Below are 24,309 nucleotides of genomic sequence, written 5' to 3'. Positions count from 1 at the left end.
GGTCGTGTTTTCGCAGGTCGTCATTTCGAGTGTCGCCTGTGGGAGCAGAGGACGTTCACAACGTGACGTTTTGACGTCGTCTGCGTGGTTTACGTGCACGTTACGGGATTACCCGGACGCTGATTTGAAGACAAGCTTGTTGAGAAGGTTGTTGTTGTTCGCCATGGACCGGAGAGACTCCCCGTTACTGGCGCGGTTGGGCGGGAGCGCGCCCAGGACTAGCCCCGTGTCGCTGGTGAACCCTGCGCTGACCGTCCGCCCGCGGAACCTGGGCGCCGCGGCCCCGTCCGGCAGCGTCAAGATAACCCACCCCGGCAAGGCCATCATAGCGGGTACGTACTACCGTTCCCTTCACGGGTTTATATGGGCAGGATTCTCATAGCACGATGTTACATGTGCTTTTTACAAACTCAAAACAACCACCGCAAGTTCGCCTCACCGTGATCAAGCAAGTTCGGGTGTTGTTTTTCCCCGTTTCCGCCGGATTTTCTTGGAAAAGGCTTGAGTAAACAGGAGTTATAGGAGCAAAGGAATGTACGGGAGGTTTGGACTGGTTTCTGGAAGTCTTAGTCTTGCGTAGACTCAAAAGTGATGTGGCTTTAATTAAAGTTCCTGGTAACACACATGTAGTAGAAATCGCTACCAAGCTCATAATTTATGTTGTGTTGGATCCACATCCGTGTACAAAAGTCCTAATCTTGTCACAGTGTGTTTGTGTTGAACACATTTTGTCGTATCCTGAATTTAGTTGCTTTTACTTACTAACAGCCCACAAAGTTTAATAGTTTTCTCAGACAACCCCTCATTTAAAAGTGGGCGTGTTCCCCTTCGGGAATTTCCGCCCACCGCCCGTAACCAAAACAACCGTCACGAGTAGCCGTGGAAAACGGTCCGAAAGCACGGACTGGCAACTAGGATAATCCACGAACTGTTTGCGTCTAGACTTCAGTTTGATAATCGGATCAATAACATGTTAGAGAGGTTTCCCTCAAGTAGTTGTAGCTTGTTTGTGTGAAACTGTGTCCCTGTATCCGTGTTGTGTGTTCGACTGTTCAGCAGTAGTCTGCCCACCCCAATGTCGCTCAGCAGTGGAAATTTCCATTCATTTCTCAACCTCACTCCGGATAACTCACACACGTGTTGCCTCTGCAATATCACAGTCAGGAGGACAGTTCTGGGTCTCTCAGAACATCCCTGTCCAATATTACCACAGAAGAAGGGTTGAAATTGGCACTCATGTCAGTGTCAGTTTGAAATGAATTTGATCCTGTGCAGTGTGACCACATGAGGTCCCCTGTGGCTAAAATTACATTTGCCTGATGATGTCAGGAGGCGGCTTAAGGTCACATCAGGAGGCTGGCAGGATTGGCACAAGGTTTATACTACATCTTTTAAAAACGATGAAGGTGGTGTTCATGTTTGTGTTGGGAAGATCAAACTAAATGTTCTGTAAATGTAGTTTCCTTGCGAAGTAGGGCAGTTGAGTTCATTGACCCACTTAGTACTGTGGGCGTCGCCCCCATGGAGGATGCTGATTGGTGGAGATCAGCCTGATAATGTAGACATTATTATCTTAAACTTTGTCATTGTTTTATCTCCGATTTATTGCCTTGGTTCTCGGAAAAGAGGTCAAGATAAAAACACGGAGCTCGGGAAAAACTTGAACCTGACTATATCCACTCCCTGAAACTGTGTGAACCTAGGTACAAAGTATCCTCTCAAACCTGGCCTTCATGTAACTCTTCCAGATCAGCAATTTTTCTTTTCAAATCTGGCCTCAGATTGCTTTTGTAAGCTGATATAATCCAGACTTTACCCGTGTGTATACATGTATTATACCCTGCCCCAGTTCTGTTGTCTCTGATCTCATCTCTGCACAAAGTCACCTCCTGTTAGATCAGGTCATGAAACATTTAATCTAAGCTGACTGGGAAATCATTAAGGAGACCGGATTTCCAATCTAAATTCATAACGTCCTGAGTCGACTGTGAGTGGGCGTCGCTGATTTCATTATAGCTGGAACCATCCATCAGGCAGACAGGCTACAGGCTACAGGTACATGGAGGATAGTAAAGGGAACAGTTGAACATCTCTGCTGTTCCAGCTCCTTTATTGGAGAGAAGTTTGTCTTATTCGGTGATGCTGTGCTGACAGACACTTAAAATTTGCGATGTGTAACAAATCATTGAAATCAACCATCCCTATGCATGTTGTTACAGAATGAAAGGTAAAGCAATCATCCTCAATTGATTTGAGGTGAAGCATTATGCATTTACAAGTACAGCTTAGTGGTAGTGCAATGCGGCTTCCCTACGGCTTGTGTTTTGGGCCAAGCACACCCGGTCACCCCTACTCTTCTTGATAAGAGTGCTGGGTTCTTTTACGTAAAAGGTACTGTATCGCACAGGAGCAAATATGTGAAAATTGTACAGTCAAACCTGCCTAAAAAGAGTACGTACAAGTTGAAATGCAAGGCTTCCAAAATGGTGCCTTTTAAATGTGTGCAGTGACTTTTCCATTAGTATTTGTCTGCGGTTGTTTTGACTAGTTCGCCCCAGGCTGTGCTTTTGTTCGGCTTGTGTGGATTTACGTCAAGGAGTCACCTCTCCATCTCATGACTCAAAACCTGTCCTGTGGGTGTCGGCCCTGATGCTAGGCTGTGATTGGTCAGTGTTATCTCCAGATGTGGTGTGCTGAGCTCTGATTGGTCACAGATGGTGTGTTAGTGGTGTGACTGTTGTTGACATGCCATGCTGGCAGGTTTGTCTGTACTGATATCTAACTTTATATATGATATCTACTCGGACCTCTACACTATAAAGTGGGGGGGGGGGAATTTTAAAGAAAGTTTGGCCTTTTTTCTAGATTTCGAACATTCTTTTTCCAGCCAAAATGACTGATGTTACTCAATGTAGTCTAGAAAATGTTTTTCACTTTTAAGAAATCTGAAATTTGCTTTTTCCAAAAATGCTTTGCTAATTGAAACCATTTTACAGTAATCTGCAAAGCTTTTGCAATCCCCCTAAAGTATTATGATCACGTAATGCAGCATTACGTAGAAAGAAGTTTCCATACTGGAATTTCTATGACATAGTAATTATTATCCAGTTTGATATGTACTAGTAGAAGTATGATCAATTTGTGTGCAAGAGATTAAGAACAGGAACTAGTAGATGATACAAAACAAAACGTTTCTCAGTGTTGTCTACACGCTTGCTTATTTGGCCTTGTGTGGCGGCTGGCTATGTTGTTATGGTAGTAATCACCTTGTACTACCACATTTGTCCTTGGCAGCTAGAGGGCAGGTTGTGGGTGTCGTCCCAGTACTGAGACGTGATTGGTCACTGGCCAGGTGTTATGCAACTATGATTGGCAGCAGGTTGTTGCTGTGTGACAGTAGGTCAGGTTTTGACCCATAACTACGTGTACATGTTGTCAGACAGCCTTGAACGATTGAAAACAAATTACTAGTATTTCACAGTGTGTTTGGCTTTGAACGCAGGTTTTCTGCAAGATCAGATTTATAATCATATCAACATTGCAGTCATGTTGGCAGGATCACAGCTTGAAAGTTCATCTATGTTGGAAGAACTTAGCCTGAATTCAATCAAGCCTCTTGTGACCGCTCGCGGCCCTGTAACCACCTCGAGGGGAGGGGAGAGAAACCCCCGGACAGCTGGCCATGGAGTTTGCGTTATACAGACTAGGTAGAACTCACTCTGAACTAAAGCAGGCTTTCGCTGTAATCTCCAGCACAGCAAAGTGGGAAGTACATTGTATGTACAGCACCTTTGGTTATTGGACAGACATTCATGGTGTAATCCCCTGGATCCAACCTGTCCCATTTAATCATAGACTGGTCATGAAATCCCCCCTCCCCACATTCCGTAACAAGAGATTAAAAACATGACATTCTATACCAGCTCAGAGTCTCTGACTTCTACATACAGAGGCTTTGTTCGCACAATAAAAAGGTCGCTGCTCAACTACAAATATGCTGAAAGAAATACACGAAAGAAACAACGTCAGTTGGACTGGAATTTTCCACAGCATTGACCTTGAAAATTGATGATCTTTGATATCACTGATCAATCTTTTGATCAAAGCAACAAAATGGAAATGATGTTAAGATTTATAAATACCCTTAAGATCAATCAATCAAATGAGTTTAACATTTCTATTAGTGACCTTCTAACTTTGCTAGTTCCACATTATGACTCCAATGAAGGAATCAATGGAGCGTCTGTACATGACTGAAATTATTCCTCCTCCTTCCAATTTCCCCTGACCTTCAGGAGTTCCGGACCTTTACTTTAATAACATTGTATGTTAGTCTGACTGCTGGGAGGTTCAGATCAATATTACAGGAGCCTGTTGCACCGACAACTGTTTATTTTTCTCTCATTGCTGTTGTATTAGAGAATATACAGAAACTTTCAAGGTTAAAAACAGGTGCTAGGGTAGAAGAAAAAAAACATGATTAGCGCCACATAATTACTTCACATGTAATGTTATTATCTCCATGAAAAATGCTCAAAAAACAATATCTCCATTTTTCATGGAGATGATAACGTTACATGTTAAGTAATTAAGTGGGGCTAATCATGTTTTTTTCTTCTACTCTAGCACCTGTTTTTAACCTTAATTTTCAAGGTCAATGCTGTGGAAAATTCCAGTCCAACTGAAACAAGACAAGTTGGAAATTTCCGATCTGTGGAAAATTCCATTCCATGCCAGCAACAGACTTAACCGGTATGGAAAATTCCATTCTACTCACAACCCAGACCTCACAACGCTTCTAACTTAGTTATCATCGTTTACTTATTATTAGACTATCAATTTGGACTACAACTAAGAAATCCATCCCCGTCTCTGTGCTTGCGGAAGATAAACTTGGTCGTTTCCTTATCGTGGTCGGACAGTTGGCGCAGATGTAGCGGGAGGGCGCGGGAGGGCGCGGGAACGCTCCCCAGGGAAATCTCTCCGCTGTACCATCGCTCTGCGGCCCTGATTGCGATTGTGTCTGATGGGGGGTAAATATGTCATGATGGTGATCTGGGGAATTCATGGGACCTTTTACTGGGCAGGGACAAGTTAGCTGGCTGGTTTGATTTGATTTGATTTGGTTATTAAAAGATTGTAGCTGAAAAGGAAATATCTTTGTTTTGACAAAGTGTTATAGAGCTTCTTAATCTTATAGTTCAAACAAAAATTTCATTGTACACAGATTTTGATTGTATATGATTTACAAAATGACACCTTTATGTTATATGTACTACCTGTTTGATGGTCTGTTTTGACGTCAAACACGAGTATGACTTGACGCGGCCCAGCTGGTCTCGTACACTGATGGTTTATTAGATTCAGATTCAGGGCCACCTCAAGGGTAACTCTCATTGCATGTGAATGCTATCCTATACTTGTCTGGAAATTGAGATTATTGTATGACCAGTGGGGCATTTACTTGTGAATTATTATTCACGGCTGTCAAAACCTAGTGTGAGAAGTAGTAGAATTGGAAGGTCATCATTTAAAGATGCTTATTTTTCACAAGGCCGCACCAATTCAATTTTTTCGTTCTCAGTTTTTATAAAAGAGGCTGAACTGCAAAATCAACATGAAAACGTAGCTAGAGTGTGACTGCGAGGGAAAGTCTGTACCTTATGGTACACACAGTTTCAGGGATGTGATACATACAAACTTTTAAGACCATGATGTAGAAAACGAATTCGAGCGACTGGCCTGACAGTTACTAGTACGATTATAACTTGTACTTTGTATGACTTGATCATGATGAGGAGTATGATATTGAAAATTTTATTTACACAAATTACACAATACTACTAGCTTTATTTAAATGATGTCACCCCACCCCACCCCCTCCACTTGGACCTCTGGGAATATTGGCCATGTCTACACATTGTACAGGCCGACAGGGCCATCCAAGGAAAATAAAGCTTTCTACCCTACTCTACTTTATGTGTTTTCCTCCCGGCCCTCTCTGCTGACTTTTAGGACAGAGAAACAACATTTGCATGAGAAATTAGAATCAATTGTGGCACAACTTAATCTTCATGCTCTGAATCATGTCCTGAGATTAAACGTCAAACAAATAAAGAAAATGATTGTTCGGCCTAGGGGGGAGGGGCTTTTCCGCCCACGGTTGTCATGGTAACATGGATGACAAACTGCGCTGTGTGACCAGAATTAAGTTTTGTGCGCGTGAGCAGCGCAGGGGATGAAGTATCGCTCTAATCAGCACAAATCACTTCACTGGTATCCAGGTCGTTGTTAATTAGATGGAAGCCTCGTTAGTGATGTTAAGGAACGTGCTGCCGCATTTTATGGGAAATAATATTGGTCAAGATGTAATTTCCTATTGATTCAGTAAGATCTAGTGATGGGCCACTCCAATATCATTTTTGGTTCTCAGATTTTTTTTTAAAGATGTTGAACCTGGAGACCAACACTAAAACAGAGTCTGAGGAGAAAGTCTGTACCTTAGTACTGAGGCAGTTTCAGGGAGAAGATATACATGATGTAGACAGACTCAAGTTTTCCTCACAGCCGTCTTGATGATATTTCCAAAATCCAAGGAGATAACTTTGCTTGAATCAGATTTAAGATTTTCTCCCAGCTTCTATCATGACATTTTGCTAAAAGTAAAATAAAGTTTGTTTGTGTCCATGAAACTAGCTAGGAAATGAATTGTTGTGAGTGAATGTTTAACTCACCTGTTGTCCCAAAGTGACATTCTCTCTCTCTCTATCCAATTTAACGTCTTTTGTTTCCCATCATCTGGGGGTTAGACGTGCTTGCACATGGATAGGGAAGCCCCAGAACTCCTCATCAAGTGCAAGTCCTTTTTTGTAGCAAGAGTTTTTACGGCTGGATGCCCTTCCTAACGCCAACCCAAACCCTACTGCTGGGCTTAGGACATGGGAAAATGTGTGTTAAGTGCCTTTCCCAAGGGCACAACGTCTGGGTGCATGTCCGGACATGTCTGGGTACTCCACTGGGGATTGAACCTGGGTCTTATTGGTTCATAGCCAGACGCTCTGCCACTGTGCTACACAGACGCCATTGTAGTTGGTATACCATTTTTACTCGTTTGTTTGTTTGTTGTCCCAGGTGGCATCGCAGGTGGGATTGAGATCTGCATCACCTTCCCAACGGAGTACGTCAAAACACAGCTTCAGCTTGACGAGAAGGCGAACCCACCCAAGTACCGCGGGCCGGCGCACTGCGTCCAGGCCACGGTACGGGACCACGGCGTCCGCGGGCTGTACCGCGGGCTCAGCTCACTCGTCTACGGGTCCATACCTAAAGCAGCTGTCAGGTACAGACTGGAATTTGCACAATATATTTTTTTGGTCACTGACAAAGTCTTTAAGTCACCGACGAAAGCCAGCAGAAGCATTCTGAAACGTCTGACCATTTACAAAATTTATCCAACTCTGCTTGAGTAATTTTTGAGTATTTTATTACCTTGATGTCTGACCTTCATCCATGCACAGTTGTGATAATGCAGCTCTGCACTTATATACAGTATAGAAATGGTTTATGCTGTAGCAGAAATTCTGCACATTTACAGAAGTATAATTTGCAGTCGTGATAACTGGTGTATCGTTTAAAGGAAAGTGTTTCGTTGCCTGGGACAGTCAGAGATGAACAAACGTGGTGAACAAACATGACACCCCAGCCTTTGGTTGTGCTTTGGTGTCATTGAAAAATAGTCTTTTTTTGAACTCCTGACCTTTGCATTCTGACCTTTGTCCCCTGACCTTTTCCCTACAGGTTTGGTGCCTTTGAGTTATTCAGTAACAGGATGCGTAACGAGAGAGGTCAACTGTCAAAGGGCAACAGCTTTCTATGCGGGCTGATGGCAGGCGCGTCGGAGGCCGTGTTGGTGGTCACGCCCATGGAGACGGTAAAGGTCAAGTTCATCCACGACCAGACATCGGGCAACCCCAGGTACAGGGGCTTCTTCCACGGAGTCAGGGAGATCGTCAGGGAACAGGGTAAGTCATGGGGTTAAGGACACTAGGGAACAGGGTGAGGGAATGACCATGACTTGAGAAATCAGTCTCACCTTAACGAAAATGATGGTTAGAAAGTTGTACAGACCTTCTTCTCACTGTTGTAATTATTCCCGAAACTTTGCAGCAAAAAGCCAACTGTTAGCTCATAACTTGCCATGGCGACCACAAAGTGACAGCACTTAGCCATGAGTATTTCTGAATCAGTATCTTTTTGCAAAGCCTTAGCTCCGAGCTCCTGTTGCTATAAAGCTGGTGAGAGAGGCTATTGGAAATGTGTACAATACACTGAATTAGATGATGGTATCGTCATGGTAACAGACATGATTGACAGCTTTGACAAGTGTTTTTACTCTCTCAGGAATCGGTGGAACCTACAATGGTTTGTTTCCTAGGTACTAAAATAGGGGACCAATCAGGCTACTCGATTCCAGGTCATTACCATGGTAACAGACTTGACTGACAGCTCTGACAGGTTTTTTTATTCCCCTCCAGGAATCGGTGGAACCTACAAAGGTCTGTTTCCCACGATACTGAAGCAGGGGTCCAATCAGGCGATCCGATTCCTGGTGATGAACTCGTTAAAGGACTGGTACCGCGGCGACGACCTCAGTAAAAACATTAACCCCTTCATCACGGCGGCGTTCGGCGCCACGGCGGGCGCGGCCAGCGTCTTCGGGAACACGCCCATCGACGTGGTCAAGACCAGGATGCAGGTCAGGGTTCACCCAGTTCTTCGGTCCTGTTCGCTGCCCCTCATGTAGTCAATCACTTTCATCAGTCAGTAGGAGTCAACATTAGAGATCCTTGCTGTTTACAGAACCAGGAGTTAACAGACAAGTGATGAGACCCACCCGCAGAACATCCCTGTGATACCTATCTGTGAAACTAATATATGATACCCACCTGTGAAATTGACATGAGACCCACTTGTATAACAGATCTACCAGTAAGACCAGTATGAGACCCCGGTGTGAAACAGCAATATGAGACCCACTTGTGAAAGAAACATGTGAGACAAATGTATTAAACAGACATATGTGACTCACATGTGACAAAACCTGTGATACCCACCTGTGAAACTGTTATGTGAGACCTACATGTGAAACTGCCATGTGAGACCGACACATGTGTTTTTTTGTCTGCAGGGCCTTGAGGCACACAAGTACAAGAGTGCGTGGGACTGCGCGGTCAAGATCGCGAAACACGAAGGACCGCGGGCGTGAGTACACTCTCCTCACTTCAGTTTCTAGTCGTAGCTACACAGGCTGGGTTTTATGGATGACATGTTCTGGAAACGAGAAATCTGAGGTAAAAGAGCACTAAAAAGACCAACCTGAACTATTCTACTGATTAAACATTTGATAACATGTAGTTGTTTCTCAACAGTTTTATGACAGTCATAGTCACATACTTTCTTAATTTACAGCAACTTTAAATCCAAATCTATTTTCAATTGGCATCTCCAATGTGGAGAGGAGCAAGGTCTCTATTAAAAAAAAAATGTGCACACATTTAATATTTCATCCATAAAGTCAGCTTTGTGTAGCCTTATTCTGAAGTTTATAGATGTCAGTCAATGTGGTCCTCGCTGAACTTACCATCAAAGCTTTGTCCAACAAATTCACCCTTTCTGAATGCTGACTTTTACCAAGCCCCAAATCATGCTCCCTTCACTTTGCAGCAGCTCCACCTAGCAACCTTTAACAGTACTGCACCTCCAGACATCATTTTTCTTTGTGTGTGTCATTCCCCATTCATCCTCCACTGATAGTTGCACCAGTACTGTGTAGATATCACCATGCTGAATCCTTCAGTTTTCAAGTCATCTCTGAGTTTCCTTGTCTGTTGACGTCGCACTTTTGGTTTTCATTTTCACCTTTCACTTCTACTGACAACTTCATCACATGCTTCTTACTGCCTGCAAATATCAGAATATATATTCAGCAATGTCCTTCTCGGAAGCAGAGAAAAATATGAATTCCTTGAGTGTCAAATGATTTTGGAGAAATAGGAACAGAAAAAGACAAACTTTAGTCTTTAGAAAATACTTTAGGTTAGCTATGCTATGACAAAAGCTGCTGATCTTTTGAAAGACAAAAAAGAGATAGTATTATATTTCAGCTGATCCTCAGTATGATAAGAACCATAGCGTTTCTTTCTCTGTGTGCCGTCCTGTTGTCTGTATCAGAAACCCAGGAAAGTAGAGATACTGAGCGGCCGCTGTACTGTCTGTGCATCATCAGTCTCAGTCCCCAACATGGCCGTATGTCTCAGGTCCTAACTATGGAAGCTTCCTTACTGACTTGTGCTCTGCATTCCACTAGCCCATTAGTGCCTTATAAGTGCTTGTACAAAGCCCCTTCCAGTTTGTTTGTTTTAACCTTCAGCACACTGAAGTAACCTTAAACACACATCACTACCAGCGGACCAGCCCCCTGCTGTAGTGACTTACACAAATGTGTGTGGCCCAAGGGCTATAGAAATGGAGATGGGCGCCACCCCTATGCGTCTTTTCAAGACGCCCAGGTCACTTTAACTTTTAACACTGAAGAAGCCGTTTGGCACCCAATTTCCTATTGGTTACAGAGTTAGGCAGCAGGGAGAAGATTTTAAGTAACATTGGGACAAATTTGATAAAGCCATATGATTTCCTGTACCGATTTGAAATCGTTCCAAATTTGCATGGCACCCATTCAGTAGGATCCATGCCTAGGACCATGGGTGGGGCATAAGGATGACTGTTGGCTCCTTATCTGTACCTTTCTGGGTCTCTGCTGTGTGTTGTCCGATGATGTCTGTTTCCACTTCACATTTGGAAAGACACTGGGAACTGGGAAACCTGATTAGCTCTACGCCTTTATGACTTGGCGTTGGATTTGTACCTAAATACACACAGTATAACTATAACATAACATACCATACAGGTACAGTTGCAGAGGACCTGTACAATGTGCTCTTCAAAAATGACACAAACATTAGTGAACAGCTATAGTAACACTAACAGAACTAGCTATAGGTTGCGCCACGTTCCACGTTCCATCTTTTCCAGTGCTAAATTTTTGCCTTTGTGGTTGGATCTACGCATCTTTAGTCACAATTTTAAGTCTGCATCTTGTATACTTCGTATGAATTTCAAAGTACAGATACGGATACAACAATGATGCAGGATTTTGGACCTGTACCGAAAAGAATCAGACTTTTTAGGGCGGACAGGCAGTAAAAGGGCACATGTGTTGTAGTTTTCATGCACCCTATAAAGTTTCTCTTCTTACCAGCCAACACTTCAGTAGTCCTTTTAGTCCCTTCTCTAGGGTCATGATGATTTTAGCTACTTCTCTGCGTTGGGAGATAAGAAGAAGAACCTTCAGGTTGTGTGAAACAAAACTGTAGTATCAGTAATCTATACTAGTACCAACGTGATGGAACTTTACTCATGGCATATATTAGGAAGCTTAATTTCACTTACATTTACTGATTCATACTAAAACTTCATGTTAAATTCAATGACAAGTTATAAGGCTTCAGGTTAAGGTTACATGTATTTCCACATTCCCAGTGTCTTTCCAAATGTAGAGTGATGATCGTGTTCTTCTGTCGTCTCTTTTCTCCTCCCTCCTTCTCTCTGTCCCTGCCTAACGCTGCGTGTGTCTGTGTGTGTGTGTGCCGATCACAGCTTCTATAAGGGGACCGTGCCGCGTCTCGGCCGGGTCTGTCTGGACGCTGCGCTCGTCTTCACCATTTACGAGGAGGCTGTCAAGTTCATTGCTGTTGTCTGGCCTGATAAGTGATCCTTACAGTAGCAAAGAAGGCTCAGAAGCTATCCTGAACTTGCTGATTGCTTGATTTATCAATGGAAGTCTTGTTTGAATTTTTTTAAAATTAGAATCTAACAAGGAAAGTCTTATTTTGGATCTTAGGACCCCAAATCGTGTTTATTTTAGGTCAGTTCGCCTGTACATAGGATTTGAGGTTTTGAATTTTGACTGACCCAAAAAATGCTGGTAAAAATCCTTACTAGTATAGTAGGGGATAGGACTCAGCATTCAACATGGAAAGTCTTATGGTACGTAGTAGAATCCAGTTTATTTTAGGCAAGTCCTGAGATACTTGGGGGTTGACAAAAACATGATCGTAAAAATCCTTAAAGTAGTAGGAAGGACTCAGCGTAGAGCTTGAACTTGCTGATTGCTTGATTTAACAAGGAAAGTCTTATTTTTGGATCTTAGCACCCCAAATCCTTTTTTTTTAGGTCAGTCCTATAGAATTTTGGGGCTTGAATAGTGACTGGCCTGAAAAGTGATCTTAAAAATCCTTGAAACGGAACCGACTTAAAGTCAACCTCGAACCTGCTGGTTCCTTAATCTATCAAGGAAAGTCTTATCTTTGGATCTAAGAACCCCAAAACCTGTTTACATTAGGTCAGTTTTAATTTGGGGGTGTGGATGCTGTGATGGGAAACAGAACTTTTTGTTGCTTGAGCCTTTAAAGTTTAATACAAACAACGCCAGTGCTAATGAGATTTCTTTAAGTCCTACAAATATGTCACAAGAAGAAACTAAATCATTGATGTTGCTGAGTCTGACTCTTTGGGACTTAAACTTTGCTAAGTCATTGTGTCTTTGTAACTTATATATCGTATTTGGGACAAAATATGTAAGATTGAGGAAATAAGAAATAAAAGGTCTTTGAAAACCGCTTTTGTTGAGGTTCTTTCTTGCTTTTTATCGAGTTGACTGGAAAAACGTACACACGCATGATGCAATAGAAGTAGTAAGTTTTCAGCTCAGTGATACACATTATAATACAGGAAGCATTATCAATCATGTATCCATCAATTCCAAGCCAATTATGCATACAAATTCATGTATGTGCAATGAGAAAAATACATCAGGACCGTTCGGTGTATTAGAAAGGATGCAACTCACTCAGCAGAAAGGCAGTATCAAGTAATCCTCATCATATCACACATTTGTAGTGCCTGATTCCAGTATATGCACCGGTCTTACTACTACAAGTAGAAGTTTTTCTGGCCGTGTAACCGGTTTTACCGGGCGTCCAATACCCCTAACATTAATGACATGTATATGTGGCAATTTATAGAAAAAGGACACATATACACAAAATATAGGACTTTTCAGAGAAGGTACAAATGAAACAACAGCAGTTTTTTCACATGCCGACACCATCTTTAAGACTTGATGATCACACAATGGAATACCTTCAGTTCATTTTTGAGTGGATGTCATCTTTCAGGTGTTGCTGGTTTCTCTTTAAGAAGTCTGTTTTTTCTGTTTTCTTACTTTCCATGCATGTCCTGCTGTGAGCCTGCCTTCGTTTTCATGTGCCTGATCCCAACCATTCCTGCACTTACGTCTTTACATGTAGATACACCACAAGGTTTCCCTGCAATTGAAACATATAAGATATACTCACACATCCTTACTAATGCCTTGAAGTGTTTTTGTAAAGAAAGAACCATGTAGCTGCCTTGGATGCCAGTATGGGTACGCATGGAACTGTTTCAGCATGGTTTCGGATGTCTCAAATTTGCACGCAGAAATAATGATTGATATTTTTGTGTTGTCCTTTGTGTTTTTACAAAGGCACAATTCCTTGGCTGGCCTGTGTGTGATTGGATATGGCATTTGTGATTTTGTTTGCACTATTTACACAAATGTGTTCTGAAGTTAACCATTGCTTCTTGTGATGCTTTAGCGAGTGTGGTAGTGCCGTGCGATGAACGCTTGGTGACTGCCTACATTTTGTAATTCTCTCTCAGCTTTTCAGCCATGTGTATGTCGTGCGATTGCCGTCCTGACGTAGTCTTGACGTTGTAACTTTTTGCTGCATGTTTGGGGTTTTGTGTGTCCATTGATGCATGGGTTTGTTTCTCCCTTTCGTCCGCAGCTTTTACAAGGGCACACTCCCGCGACTAAGCCGCGTGTGTTTGGACGTCGCGCTGGTGTTCGTTATTTACGAAGAAGTCGTGAAGATGTTAAACACGGTCTGGAAGACCGAATAACTCTGCGCCGGTCGGATTGTTTGGGTGCTAACTCCACGACGACGACGTTTGTCCATTGTGCGGTGGTTTTTCATGCATGTTTCCTAAACATCCCTCTCATTTGGGCCAATCCAATGTCATTAGTTGGTTCTCAGATTATTTCACACAAAAATGGTGACAGAAAAGAAGGTGAAAAGCTTTGGCCCTTTTGTGTGTTTTTTCAAATGGGACCAACAAATGAAGTTGCTGTGGCCTTATAGTCTTGGCATGAAAATGTGATGTCTTCATTAATATGTGGAAATCCGTGTGCCATGAAAATCTGCCATGAAAATGACCAGTACAGCATGGTTTGTATAACACCTTTTTAATCATCGACTTCAATTTTTTTTGTCTTTTTGTCTTTGATGGTTGGTTGCCATGACATTGACCAGATATATTAACATAGAAAGAAAGTAATTATAAGATTTAACCCAAAAAATTGTTAATTAGATTTTTTTGTGAAGGAAAGGTTGCTGGGTACAATTTTTTCTAGAATTGTTGAAAAAGGATAAGAAAAAACACCTTCTTTAGCATTCCTTTACTAATTGTATTACTTTTAAAATAAAAAGGAAAGTGTGTCCTTTGTTATACTTTGACGGGATGCCGACAATGTAAAAAATATGCATTTATTTTGTGTTCTATAATTAAAAGATTCTTAAAAGGTTTAGGTAATTTTAATTTAAGGTTTAGTTAATTTGTTCTTGTAAAGGCCCACTGCCAGCTAAATCAAATATTACATGTGTAGATACATGACTTGTATATTTGTAGGCTTGATTATGACCTATGCATATAATGGGAATAGAGGCACCTTATAGACTGATATGTACATGTTGTACATGTAGGCCTTAGGTGCAAGTATTGCTGTAACTCTCGAAACTTTCACGATGGTTTTATTTCCGATGTTTGGTGGTAACTCACAGCGTGTGGTGGTAACCTCTCTATTGCAAACTGCTGGCACTGCGAATGTGCATTTCCAACCTATCACTATACTGTACTACAGAATGGTTTCAACTTCAAAACATGGCGAAACTTTTTTTTCCTCCTATCCAAGCCTTTAGCAAAATAAAACCACCGCGAAAATGAATGGACTTACAGTATTACATGACATTGTGTACTTTATTTGATACTTTTAACCCCCCTCCTGCTGTGTGATCCTGTACCCAGTACAGATGTTGTGCCAAAGGGCTGACTCAGCAGGGGGAGGTTAAAGCTGTGTAAAAATGTGCAATAGAAAGTAGATGGTGGGACAAAATGTACAATTATTAAATCAATAATTTGATGTCTTCCATGCAAAGTGAGGATTTGGACCTTATGAAGAGTTGTATGACTTGGCTACGTGTTGTGAAAAGTTTTGGATTTGGATTTTATCAGAATTTCTGTATGATCACTATCAGATTTCTTTTGAGTGAATTATCCAAAGAGAAGGATACTTCCCGGATCCTGTTGACTTCCACAACAGGACTGAAGTGTGGAAATATTTAATGTAGCAAAGATAAAACAATGTCTTCATGTGAACTCAAAAATCTGTCATGAAATGTAGTTTTCATGTAAATCCTTGGTGTTGCTATCTGTATACCTACTGGGCTTTCCTGGGTGTGTGTATGGGGTTGGGTGTGGGAGGGGGGCAGTTGTATGTATATAACTCAGGGTATCGGGTCCAATGTACACTAAGGCCATACCAAGTTATTCCTTTGGTTCTCATGAGAAAGTTGTTTGCGACCATTTGGGAAGAGGACATCATGAAAGCATGAATCTCAGTGTTTTAACGTTAACTGTGTGTACGACAGTGTTCTAGCCAGCCTGAAAGTGTTGCCTGTCTGTACCAAGGTACAGACTTTCTCCCCTGACTCTGGTTTCATGTTGATCTGTCAGTTGTGTTTTTTGTGGGATTTTTATGAACAAGAACCAATGAATTAAGCTGGTGTGGCCTTGGGTGGGGGGTATCAGTGTACATGTGTCAGACGTGTAGTGTGTTGTTGTTTGGCACCTGAGAAAAGATGCAGCAAAAAGCCCAACTTTACTGTCTTTCAAAACCTGCCACTGGTAGGCACTGTTTGAGGGTGCTGATGTTGGGCTGGACTAACTGGATTTTATGGATGACATCAGAGATCACATTGATTCTAGCATGTTCAAGAAAAAATAAGGTGATTTTTCAAGGCCAGCAACAACTTGTCATGAATGAAGTTGCTCTTAGCTCTGTACTTTAATTTGGCAAAACCACCACAGGAGAAAAGTGTCAAAAATGAGCATATAAAAACTTACTGTGAAATACTGTTCATGTAAAAAAAAAAAATATGAAGAAAAGCTAGATTTCCTTGTTTCTGTCTCTCTGGTGTGACATAATTTGGTGTCACCAGGGGATGTAATCTGTGGTGTCCAGTTTGTTCGGCCTCATGGGGCAATAAACATGTAAGTTTTTGTAACATTAATTCTCTTACCGGTAAGTCTGCTGGGCACTCTTAGAACTGCCACATTTGAAACAAAAATGTGTCATCACTTGGATGATCTGAATTTTTCATACCTAAGGGATTACTAGTATGATGCTGAATTAGTAGCCTTTGAATTCCTTTCTTCTGGATGTGGCAGTCTTAGGGTTTCCTGCTAGAGTATCAGATTTGATGTTACAGAACTGTTCAAGAATCAAGATTCGCTCTATCTCAGATGCATTAATCTGACTAAGCTGTTGTTGTTTGGATGTTGACCTGAAACTATGCCTGCCTTCTAGATCTAGATCTGTACATTTTATATTCCATTTACGATCTATGGCTGCTCTTCTTCGTTGTTATGGAGTCTTGCAACTTTGTAACACGTCACACAAATTTTAATCCTAGATTCTGCCAACTTTTAAACCAAATTTTGAGATTATGCAGATTGAAGTGTATTTCAAACTCAAGTAAATCCACACATTTCTTCCATGGATTCAAACGCTAGGGGGGGAATTTGATGCTGGAAGATTGTCTCCTCAACTTATAGGATCAGAGTACTTTACATTTCACTATTCCGATATTTGTGAGATGTGGAAATAGAAATCAGTAGTCAGTTTGCCAAGCGCCATGTCGTCGTACATATGTATTTTTCCAATGTGCCAACAATTCCATAAGAGTTAAATTCAGGTTCAGTTGAGTTAATTGGATCTACAGTTAGCTTTAGGTACAAACAGGTGTGCTATGGACAAAACCTTTCAGTCAGAATACAGCCAGCTCCATGGCTAGCTCAGACTTTGTATAAGATCTCTGCATTCACTGATCTTAGTGTAGTTTAAGTTTTGATTAATGTGTGAACATTCCTGTGTCTGTATCGCATGTAGATCCCAGTTCAGTATGACTTTGTTTTGAAAATGCTAGTTTTGTAAGATAAAACTCACAATCTGCAAAGTTCTCTCATTCAAACCTTTCCAAAAACGGACTTTCTTGCTTCTTGCTGCTGAAGACATTGTAGAATAGGAACTATAAGAGAAATTAAACATGTATATTAAATAATCTATGTGGTATTTTTGTAGGTAGTTCGTAGTTGTCCAGTGGAACGTGAACTCTTGTGTCATGTCTGTAACTGGTGAATAAATGGAGTCTGGAGGTGCACTGTTGTCGTCCTGTTCTTGTGTTGAAGATGTGCGAATTTTCTGCGTTTCTTCCTTTTTTTGTCAAAAATGTTTTCAATGGACGGAACACTATGGTTCTGGACTCGCAGTCTTTTTCTGGAAAACTTCTCTAAGTACTGTAGATTGACCAAAGGAATTGATGTCCGCCAGTATGATGTAACGAAAAGGCATCAATGTCTCGCTATCAGCTAGATGTCTCCAGGGACGAAGATTCCTCAGTGATGGGCATTGCAGAAAGCACCTGGATAATCAGAGACAGTTCACGTTGTGTTAGTTTGACAAAGATGCTACATGGTGCTGCCTCGCTGTCATTGTACGCACTACTGAAGACACCCCCCTGAACAGAAACAACCCCCCTCATCTGACCCCATCCATTCTACCCCCCAGGTTCTACAAGGGCATCCAGCCGCGGCTGCTTCGCGCCTCCGCTGAGGTCGCCCTCGGCTTCGCTATCTACGATGAACTAGTGCTGCTGATGACCAGAATATAGTGCCCCCCCTTCTCCAATTTACCCCCTTCTCGTTTAGACCCCCCCCCCCCCCACATTTACGAAATAAATTCTACACTGAGCTACAGTACTGGTGTAGAGAATATTTCTAGGCTACTTTGCGACTTAACGTTCGTCAAATCTCATTTAGGAGTAGTATAGTTTATTTTTTGTATAGCGTTATGAATATATTAGCCTATGTGGATAGATAAGGAATCTGGACAAGATAAATCATACACACTCGACTCTCACTATGGTCTTACTCAATTGCACATACTCATTATCCAACGAGTCGGTCTGCTATATTCCTTCATTCCCCACTGGCTATAAGCTGTTACCCTGGAATCCAGAGCATATGTACCGGCCCGCGCCCGGACCTTCCTCGGGGCCTATCCTTCCGCTCCCCCGAAGATCTACCCCGCCCCACTTCCCGCTAACCAAACAAGATCCGCAGCCGGTAATAATACCAGAGCGGATCTTGTGTTGGCTAGCGGGAAGTGGGGCGGGGTACGTTGTCGGGCCAAGGGGAGGGTAGGTCCCGAGGAAGCTCCGGGCACGGGCCGGTGAAGGTCGCTCGGTATAATTGCTCTGGATTCCAAGGTAATAAGCTGTGCGTTCAGACATACAAGTGCAAGATGGTGTTTTCAGCAAATCCGCTGTCTTTCATATTGAGACTGGGTAAACTGGCATGATAGTTCATTGCCACTTCTAGATGTTAACGGAACACAGGTTTTCACTAACCGTATAAAAGTATTCAAGCGTACATACACGATATGCAAGATGCAAATCATCATCGCTACAATACTACTAAAACGAATAAACGATAATGACTGAACAAAAGGACAAAGCACCAGGAAAATACAATATAGTAGATTGAAAGGAAGCGGTAGCAATGATTTTGTTGTTGTTAGTTTCCTCTCTAGATGTAAAGTTTGGCAAAGTGCGCCTCTAAACCTCGTTGGTAAAACGCCAGTCAGAAAATTCTAATGGTAATATCTATTTGTAAGTATCCTATATCGACATCGTATGTATATCTTTGGAAAGAATAGTCTAGCTAGGTTTCTGAGAATCTTCGTTTCACTAAAACCTAAACATCTTCTATTCCCATCTTTTATTCTAGAACCTTTTGTTCCTTAAAAAACAGCCTTGCCTTAAAATAACCAACTCTCAAAAGTTTTCCTTTTTTTATATCCTGATGTCAGACACAGAATTCATTACACCACCAAACTTAAAAGATCAATGAGAGTCCCATTTTCCCATTGAGAACAAAATTGGGTTGGTCGATCCCCACGTTGGCATGGAAAAGAATCTTAGAAACAATATCCATCTCCCACTCCCCTAACCAACTTTTCCCACTGCCGGGCCCCCGACTAGCGCACATATGCCCTGCCTGACTGTCGACTCCAAACGCTTCTCGTATCTTCAGCCCTGTATCTTTATCGCTGAATCTGATATCGAGGCAATCCATGACTTTCATCACCATCGCCTCTTTGTACACTCTCAACTCTTCGTACCTCAGAACTAACGTAAGGTAACCAGTTAACGTCCAATTTATTCAAAACGTATTTATCTTAAAATCGTGCGGACAGAGCCAAATTTCAAACCCATGGGCAGAAATATCAGCCCTTCTACAAAGAAAATGCATGGTCTGAAAGAAATGGCTAAGGATCATACTTATGATGTTCTTTATTGCTCATGAGAACAGGCTTTGGCATAATACACCGGTGACATGTGGACATGAGCCAAACCGGACGTAAATAGGTTCTGCACGTAAATAGGTCATGTTACGTTACATGGAAACGTTGAATGGAGCCATGGTCTGTCATCTGGACTGCTTTCTGCATCAGCTCTAGCCAAACGCATGCATGCCGTAAACCAGACTATACCATGCGGGACGGGGAGAGACGCGAACATGGGGTTTTCCCATGGAGAGGAGGCCTGAACGGCTAGTTCCCTACTCTCGGCGTGATCTAGCCCGAGGGCTGTTAGCAGCCAATTCTTCCAATAGCTCCCTCCAGCCGTGACGACTAACGAAGGGATTTTTTTCTTGATATTATATATACTATCCCTTAATATCAAGAAAAAACCCCCTTCGTTAGTCGCCACGACTAAGCTCCCTCCTGTGATCATGTGTGCGTAAGAATCCACTGTACGTGCCGGTCAGGCCACGATAGAGGAGGATGGTCCTGGCATCCGTCACGGCTTTGCGCATTAGATCTGCTATACAAGTGACCTGTGGATGCATTGACATTGCAATGAATCGGCCTGTTGGCAGTAACCAAACATAATAGACAGCAGAAAAAACTTTGATATCTTTCTACAAAACAAAGTGTTGATTTTTCATATCAAGTGGGGCTATTAGCATTCCATATTTGACTATTGACTATTGACATGAAGAGGCTGTTGCCTGTAAGTTCTATTTCTAAACAACAATATTTATCTGATAAAGAACAAGAATATTACGTCATCAATATTCCGTCAAATATTTATCTGATAAAGAACTAGAATATTACAGTGAATAAAAAGACTTTGAAAGAAGTAACAATTGAAATTTAACTCTCATAGTTAAAGAAAACAATGATGACTTGACAGAGATGCACAAGGTATCTTAAAATTCACTTAGGATATCCAAGTGTTCAAGACATTTTTGAGAACACCTCCCTAGTAACGTTGCAGTCTACCGGTAGCCAGAGCAATAATCAAAGCTGACGTTTTAGGTTATCAAGCTAATGATGGTTTTTATCGGTCAGAAATTACCCGCAATGGCAGCCTTTCTAGCGATGAATTGATGCAGGGTTTTACAGAACGAAAATCTACCATGTAGGCAGAACTTCCCGCACACTAACTGGGTAAGAAGGCACAAAGTATGACCTCTCACCTTTCGTCCTTTCCTGCGCATGGAAGACGCTTGCAAGATTGTGAGAGGGTAAAAATCATCACTGGAAGAAGGTAAGAACGCGAATAATACTGAATACCTGCCTCATCGTGAAGTAGAGGAGCTATATGTGATTTCTATGGTGAATGGGTAACATTATGACGGGATGTAAGGCTTTTTTTATTTAATAGGGTGAGAAAATGTGCGAGGGGGAGGGGGGCGACACCACACGCACATGGGTAATTTGTGAAGAATGAAAAAACTGTCAGAAGGGTGCTATAGTACCACTAAAATTGAAACAGAAACCGGATGAAAAGGGGGCCATGCATACTTGGTCAGCTTTCGAAAAATATTTTGTATAGCTGATCCATAAGAATAAAACGGGGGGAGGGGACAGTAAGGAAGGAGTACAAGCTTAAGTTTGTCATTACGTGCGATGGAAAGGGCGGACAGTTGAGGCAGCATCCCATTTTTGGTATCAGCAGAATAGATGCATTTTTGACCTATCATATTTTCGATTGGTTATGTTTAATCTTTACACATTTTTTTGTCCATTAGGTTAGACATGGCAGAGGCAGGTACTAGTAATGGGTCTCCCACTGCTGTTCCCCAGGATGGGTCTCCTACTGGAATTTCATGGGACAGAGATAAGACCACTGTTGAAGACAAGCCAACGGGAACAAAAAACAGTTCTGACAATCAGCTGGGAGCAGATACTGGCACAGATAAACCCTACATGTGTGGGGAGTGCAGGTACAGGACAGCTGTCAAGCGTAACCTAACCAGACATATGAGAACCCATACTAGTCAGAAGCCCTACAAGTGTGACCAGTGTGACTATTCTGCTGCACAGAAATCCACTTTGGACAGCCATGTAGCTAAACACACTGGTGAGAAACCCTACATGTGTGGGGAGTGCGGGTACAGGACAGCTGACAAGAGTCACTTATCAAGGCATATGAAAATTCATACTGGTGAAAAACCTTACAAGTGTGGCGTGTGTAAGTACAGAACAACTCAAAAGTTTCGCTTATCTGAACATATGAGAACCCATACTAGTGAAAAACCATACAAGTGTGACCAGTGCGACTATTCTGCTGCACAGAAATCCACTTTATGCAAACATGTAGCCCAACACACCGGTGAGAAACCCTTCATGTGTGGCGAGTGCGGGTACAGGACAGCTGTCAAGCGTAGCCTATCAAGACATATGAGAACTCACACTGGTGAAAAACCCTACAAGTGTGACCACTGTGATTATTCTGCTGCACAAAAATCTACTTTGGACTGCCATCTAGCCAAACACACCGATCAGAAACCCTTCATGTGTGAGGAGTGTGGATACAGGGCAACTCACAAAAGTAACCTTTCCAGACACATGAAAGCTCATACTGGAGAAAAGCCCTACAAGTGTGACCAGTGTGACTATTCTGCTGCAGATAAAGCTGCATTGGACATACATCTAGCCAAACACACCGGAGAGAAGCCCTACATGTGTGACGAGTGTGGGTACAGGACAGCTAAGAAGTCTGCCTTACCACAACATATGAGAACCCATACTGGTGAAAAACCCTACAAATGTGACAAATGCAACTATTCTGCTGCACAGAAATTTACATTGGACAGACATCTAGCCAAACACACTGGTGAGAAGCCCTACATGTGTGGCGAGTGCGGGTATAGGTCAGCTCATAAGTCTCACTTAACCAGACATATGAGAACTCATACAGGTGAAAAACCCTACAAGTGTGACCAGTGTGAGTATTCTGCTGCAGAGAAATCCTCCTTGGACCAACATCTAGCAAAACACACAGGTGAGAAACCCTACATCTGTGAGGCATGTGAGTTTAGGACAGCTGACAAGTCTCACCTATCCAAACATATGAGAATCCATACAGGAGAAAAACCCTTCAAATGTGACCAGTGTGAGTATTCTGCTGCACAGAAATCCAGCTTGGACAGCCATCTAGCCACACACACAGGTGAGAAACCCTTCATGTGTGGGGAGTGTGGGTACAGGTGCATCAGAAAGGCTCAGTTGTCCATACATATAAGATCCCATACTGGTGAAAAACCCTACAAGTGTGACCAGTGTGAGTATTCAGCAGCTCGAAAATCACATCTTGTCCGGCATCTAGCTAAACACACTTAATATACTGTAATTGTGTACGGAGTGCAGGTACAGGACAATAGAAGCTATCCAGCAACACATACATGTTGATGAAAAAAGAAGAAAATGGATGTAAGAACACTACATGTGTCCTAGTGTGAGAATAGGTCATTTCACGGTTCCGGTTGTGCATCTTCAGTCACAATGCATTATGGTCCAAGGTCAAAGTTTAAGGTCCCTTATTTGTAAACAATTATTTGAAGAGACGTGGTTACAGCATTCCCTCTTGGAATGGCTCTTTGACGTTACCCACAATTCCCTGCGATGCCAGAACCGAAAACGTTTGTTCCTACAATAATATGATAAATCTGTGCATCTCCTTATTCTGTAACAAGTACTTTATGTCTAGTTTTTCAAATTTCGTAAAACAATCCTAGAACAAAAGAGGAGCATGCTTTGTTAGATGTACAGAATTAGAATTTGTTAGAATTTGTTAGAATAAGGAGGTTTAGAAAACTAAGTAACAAACTTATTTCCGTCAATTATAGGCTATCCTGACGCTTGATTTTGTGCTGATATCCTACGAGTTGATCTGATTTAGTTTAACAAGTGTGCATTAGGTTTAAGGCTGTCATGTTTATTTTCTCGCTCAGTAACCTGAACACTATATTATATATTGGAACACTAATGATTATATACTATTTGAAGTGTCTGAAAGAATGAGGATTTGCGAAGTAAGCTTGTGTTATACGAACCTGCTCTCATGGCCTATATGTAAGAACACAGTTCATTGAAAAGATGATAGTTTATGACAAGCAAACGTTAAAAGTTTGATAAACCAAGACTATATATTGGAACACTAATGATCATATACTATTTGAAGTGTTTGAAAGAATGAAGAATTGCGAAGTAAGCTTGTGTTATACGAACCTGCTCTCATGGCCTATATGTAAGAACACAGTTCATTGAAAAGATAATAGTTTCTGACAAGCAAACGTTAAAAGTTTAATAAAAGAACAGATTCTGATCCACTTTTGGACATGTTGGTATCATCCCATTTTTGCATGAGTGAAATACGTAAGTCATTGTTCTTGTCAGTATTAACTTTATTTTGATAACACCCCTTTAAAATCCTTTCATGGCATATTCGGTAATTC

The 24,309-nt window shown here is 41.9% G+C and overlaps 2 protein-coding genes across 3 annotated transcripts; both read left to right on the top strand.

Annotated features, from left to right (window-relative positions):
* The first annotated feature begins 6 nt into the window (after positions 1-6).
* LOC136424605 (tricarboxylate transport protein, mitochondrial-like) lies at positions 7-15,854 on the top strand. Of its 2 annotated transcripts, none has more exons than XM_066413225.1 (6): positions 7-332; positions 7,132-7,339; positions 7,798-8,021; positions 8,535-8,755; positions 9,188-9,261; positions 13,950-15,854. In XM_066413225.1, the coding sequence occupies exons 1-6, from the start codon at positions 164-166 to the stop codon at positions 14,062-14,064; spliced, it is 1,011 nt and encodes a 336-aa protein (XP_066269322.1). In that variant the 5' UTR covers positions 7-163; the 3' UTR covers positions 14,065-15,854. The 2 variants fall into 2 exon arrangements, with proteins under 2 accessions (XP_066269322.1, XP_066269329.1); XM_066413232.1 differs by lacking the exon at positions 13,950-15,854 and adding an exon at positions 11,716-12,736.
* A 4,615-nt stretch (positions 15,855-20,469) lies between these two features.
* Positions 20,470-24,183, top strand: LOC136424572 (zinc finger protein 84-like). Its single transcript, XM_066413188.1, has 2 exons — positions 20,470-21,116; positions 21,601-24,183. The coding sequence occupies exons 1-2, from the start codon at positions 21,034-21,036 to the stop codon at positions 23,192-23,194; spliced, it is 1,677 nt and encodes a 558-aa protein (XP_066269285.1). The 5' UTR covers positions 20,470-21,033; the 3' UTR covers positions 23,195-24,183.
* Positions 24,184-24,309: the final 126 nt, after the last annotated feature.

This window comes from Branchiostoma lanceolatum, chromosome 1 (assembly GCF_035083965.1).
Source record: "Branchiostoma lanceolatum isolate klBraLanc5 chromosome 1, klBraLanc5.hap2, whole genome shotgun sequence".
NCBI classification, from domain to species: Eukaryota; Metazoa; Chordata; class Leptocardii; order Amphioxiformes; family Branchiostomatidae; genus Branchiostoma; species Branchiostoma lanceolatum.
Note: the sequence above shows the minus strand (reverse complement) of the source record. Positions and strands in the feature narration are given on the sequence as shown.

What these genes read in the sequence shown, in the direction of transcription:
- LOC136424605 (XM_066413225.1), top strand. Translation starts at nt 164, where the DNA reads ATGGACCGGAGAGACTCCCCGTTACTGGCGCGGTTGGGCGGGAGCGCG. An exon ending in CGGCAAGGCCATCATAGCGG is followed by an intron (nt 333 to 7,131) that starts GTACGTACTACC and finishes TTGTTGTCCCAG; the next exon opens with GTGGCATCGCAGGTGGGATT. An exon ending in TGGTCAAGACCAGGATGCAG is followed by an intron (nt 8,756 to 9,187) that starts GTCAGGGTTCAC and finishes TTTTGTCTGCAG; the next exon opens with GGCCTTGAGGCACACAAGTA.
- LOC136424572 (XM_066413188.1), top strand. Translation starts at nt 21,034, where the DNA reads ATGACCTCTCACCTTTCGTCCTTTCCTGCGCATGGAAGACGCTTGCAA. An exon ending in AAAATCATCACTGGAAGAAG is followed by an intron (nt 21,117 to 21,600) that starts GTAAGAACGCGA and finishes TTTGTCCATTAG; the next exon opens with GTTAGACATGGCAGAGGCAG.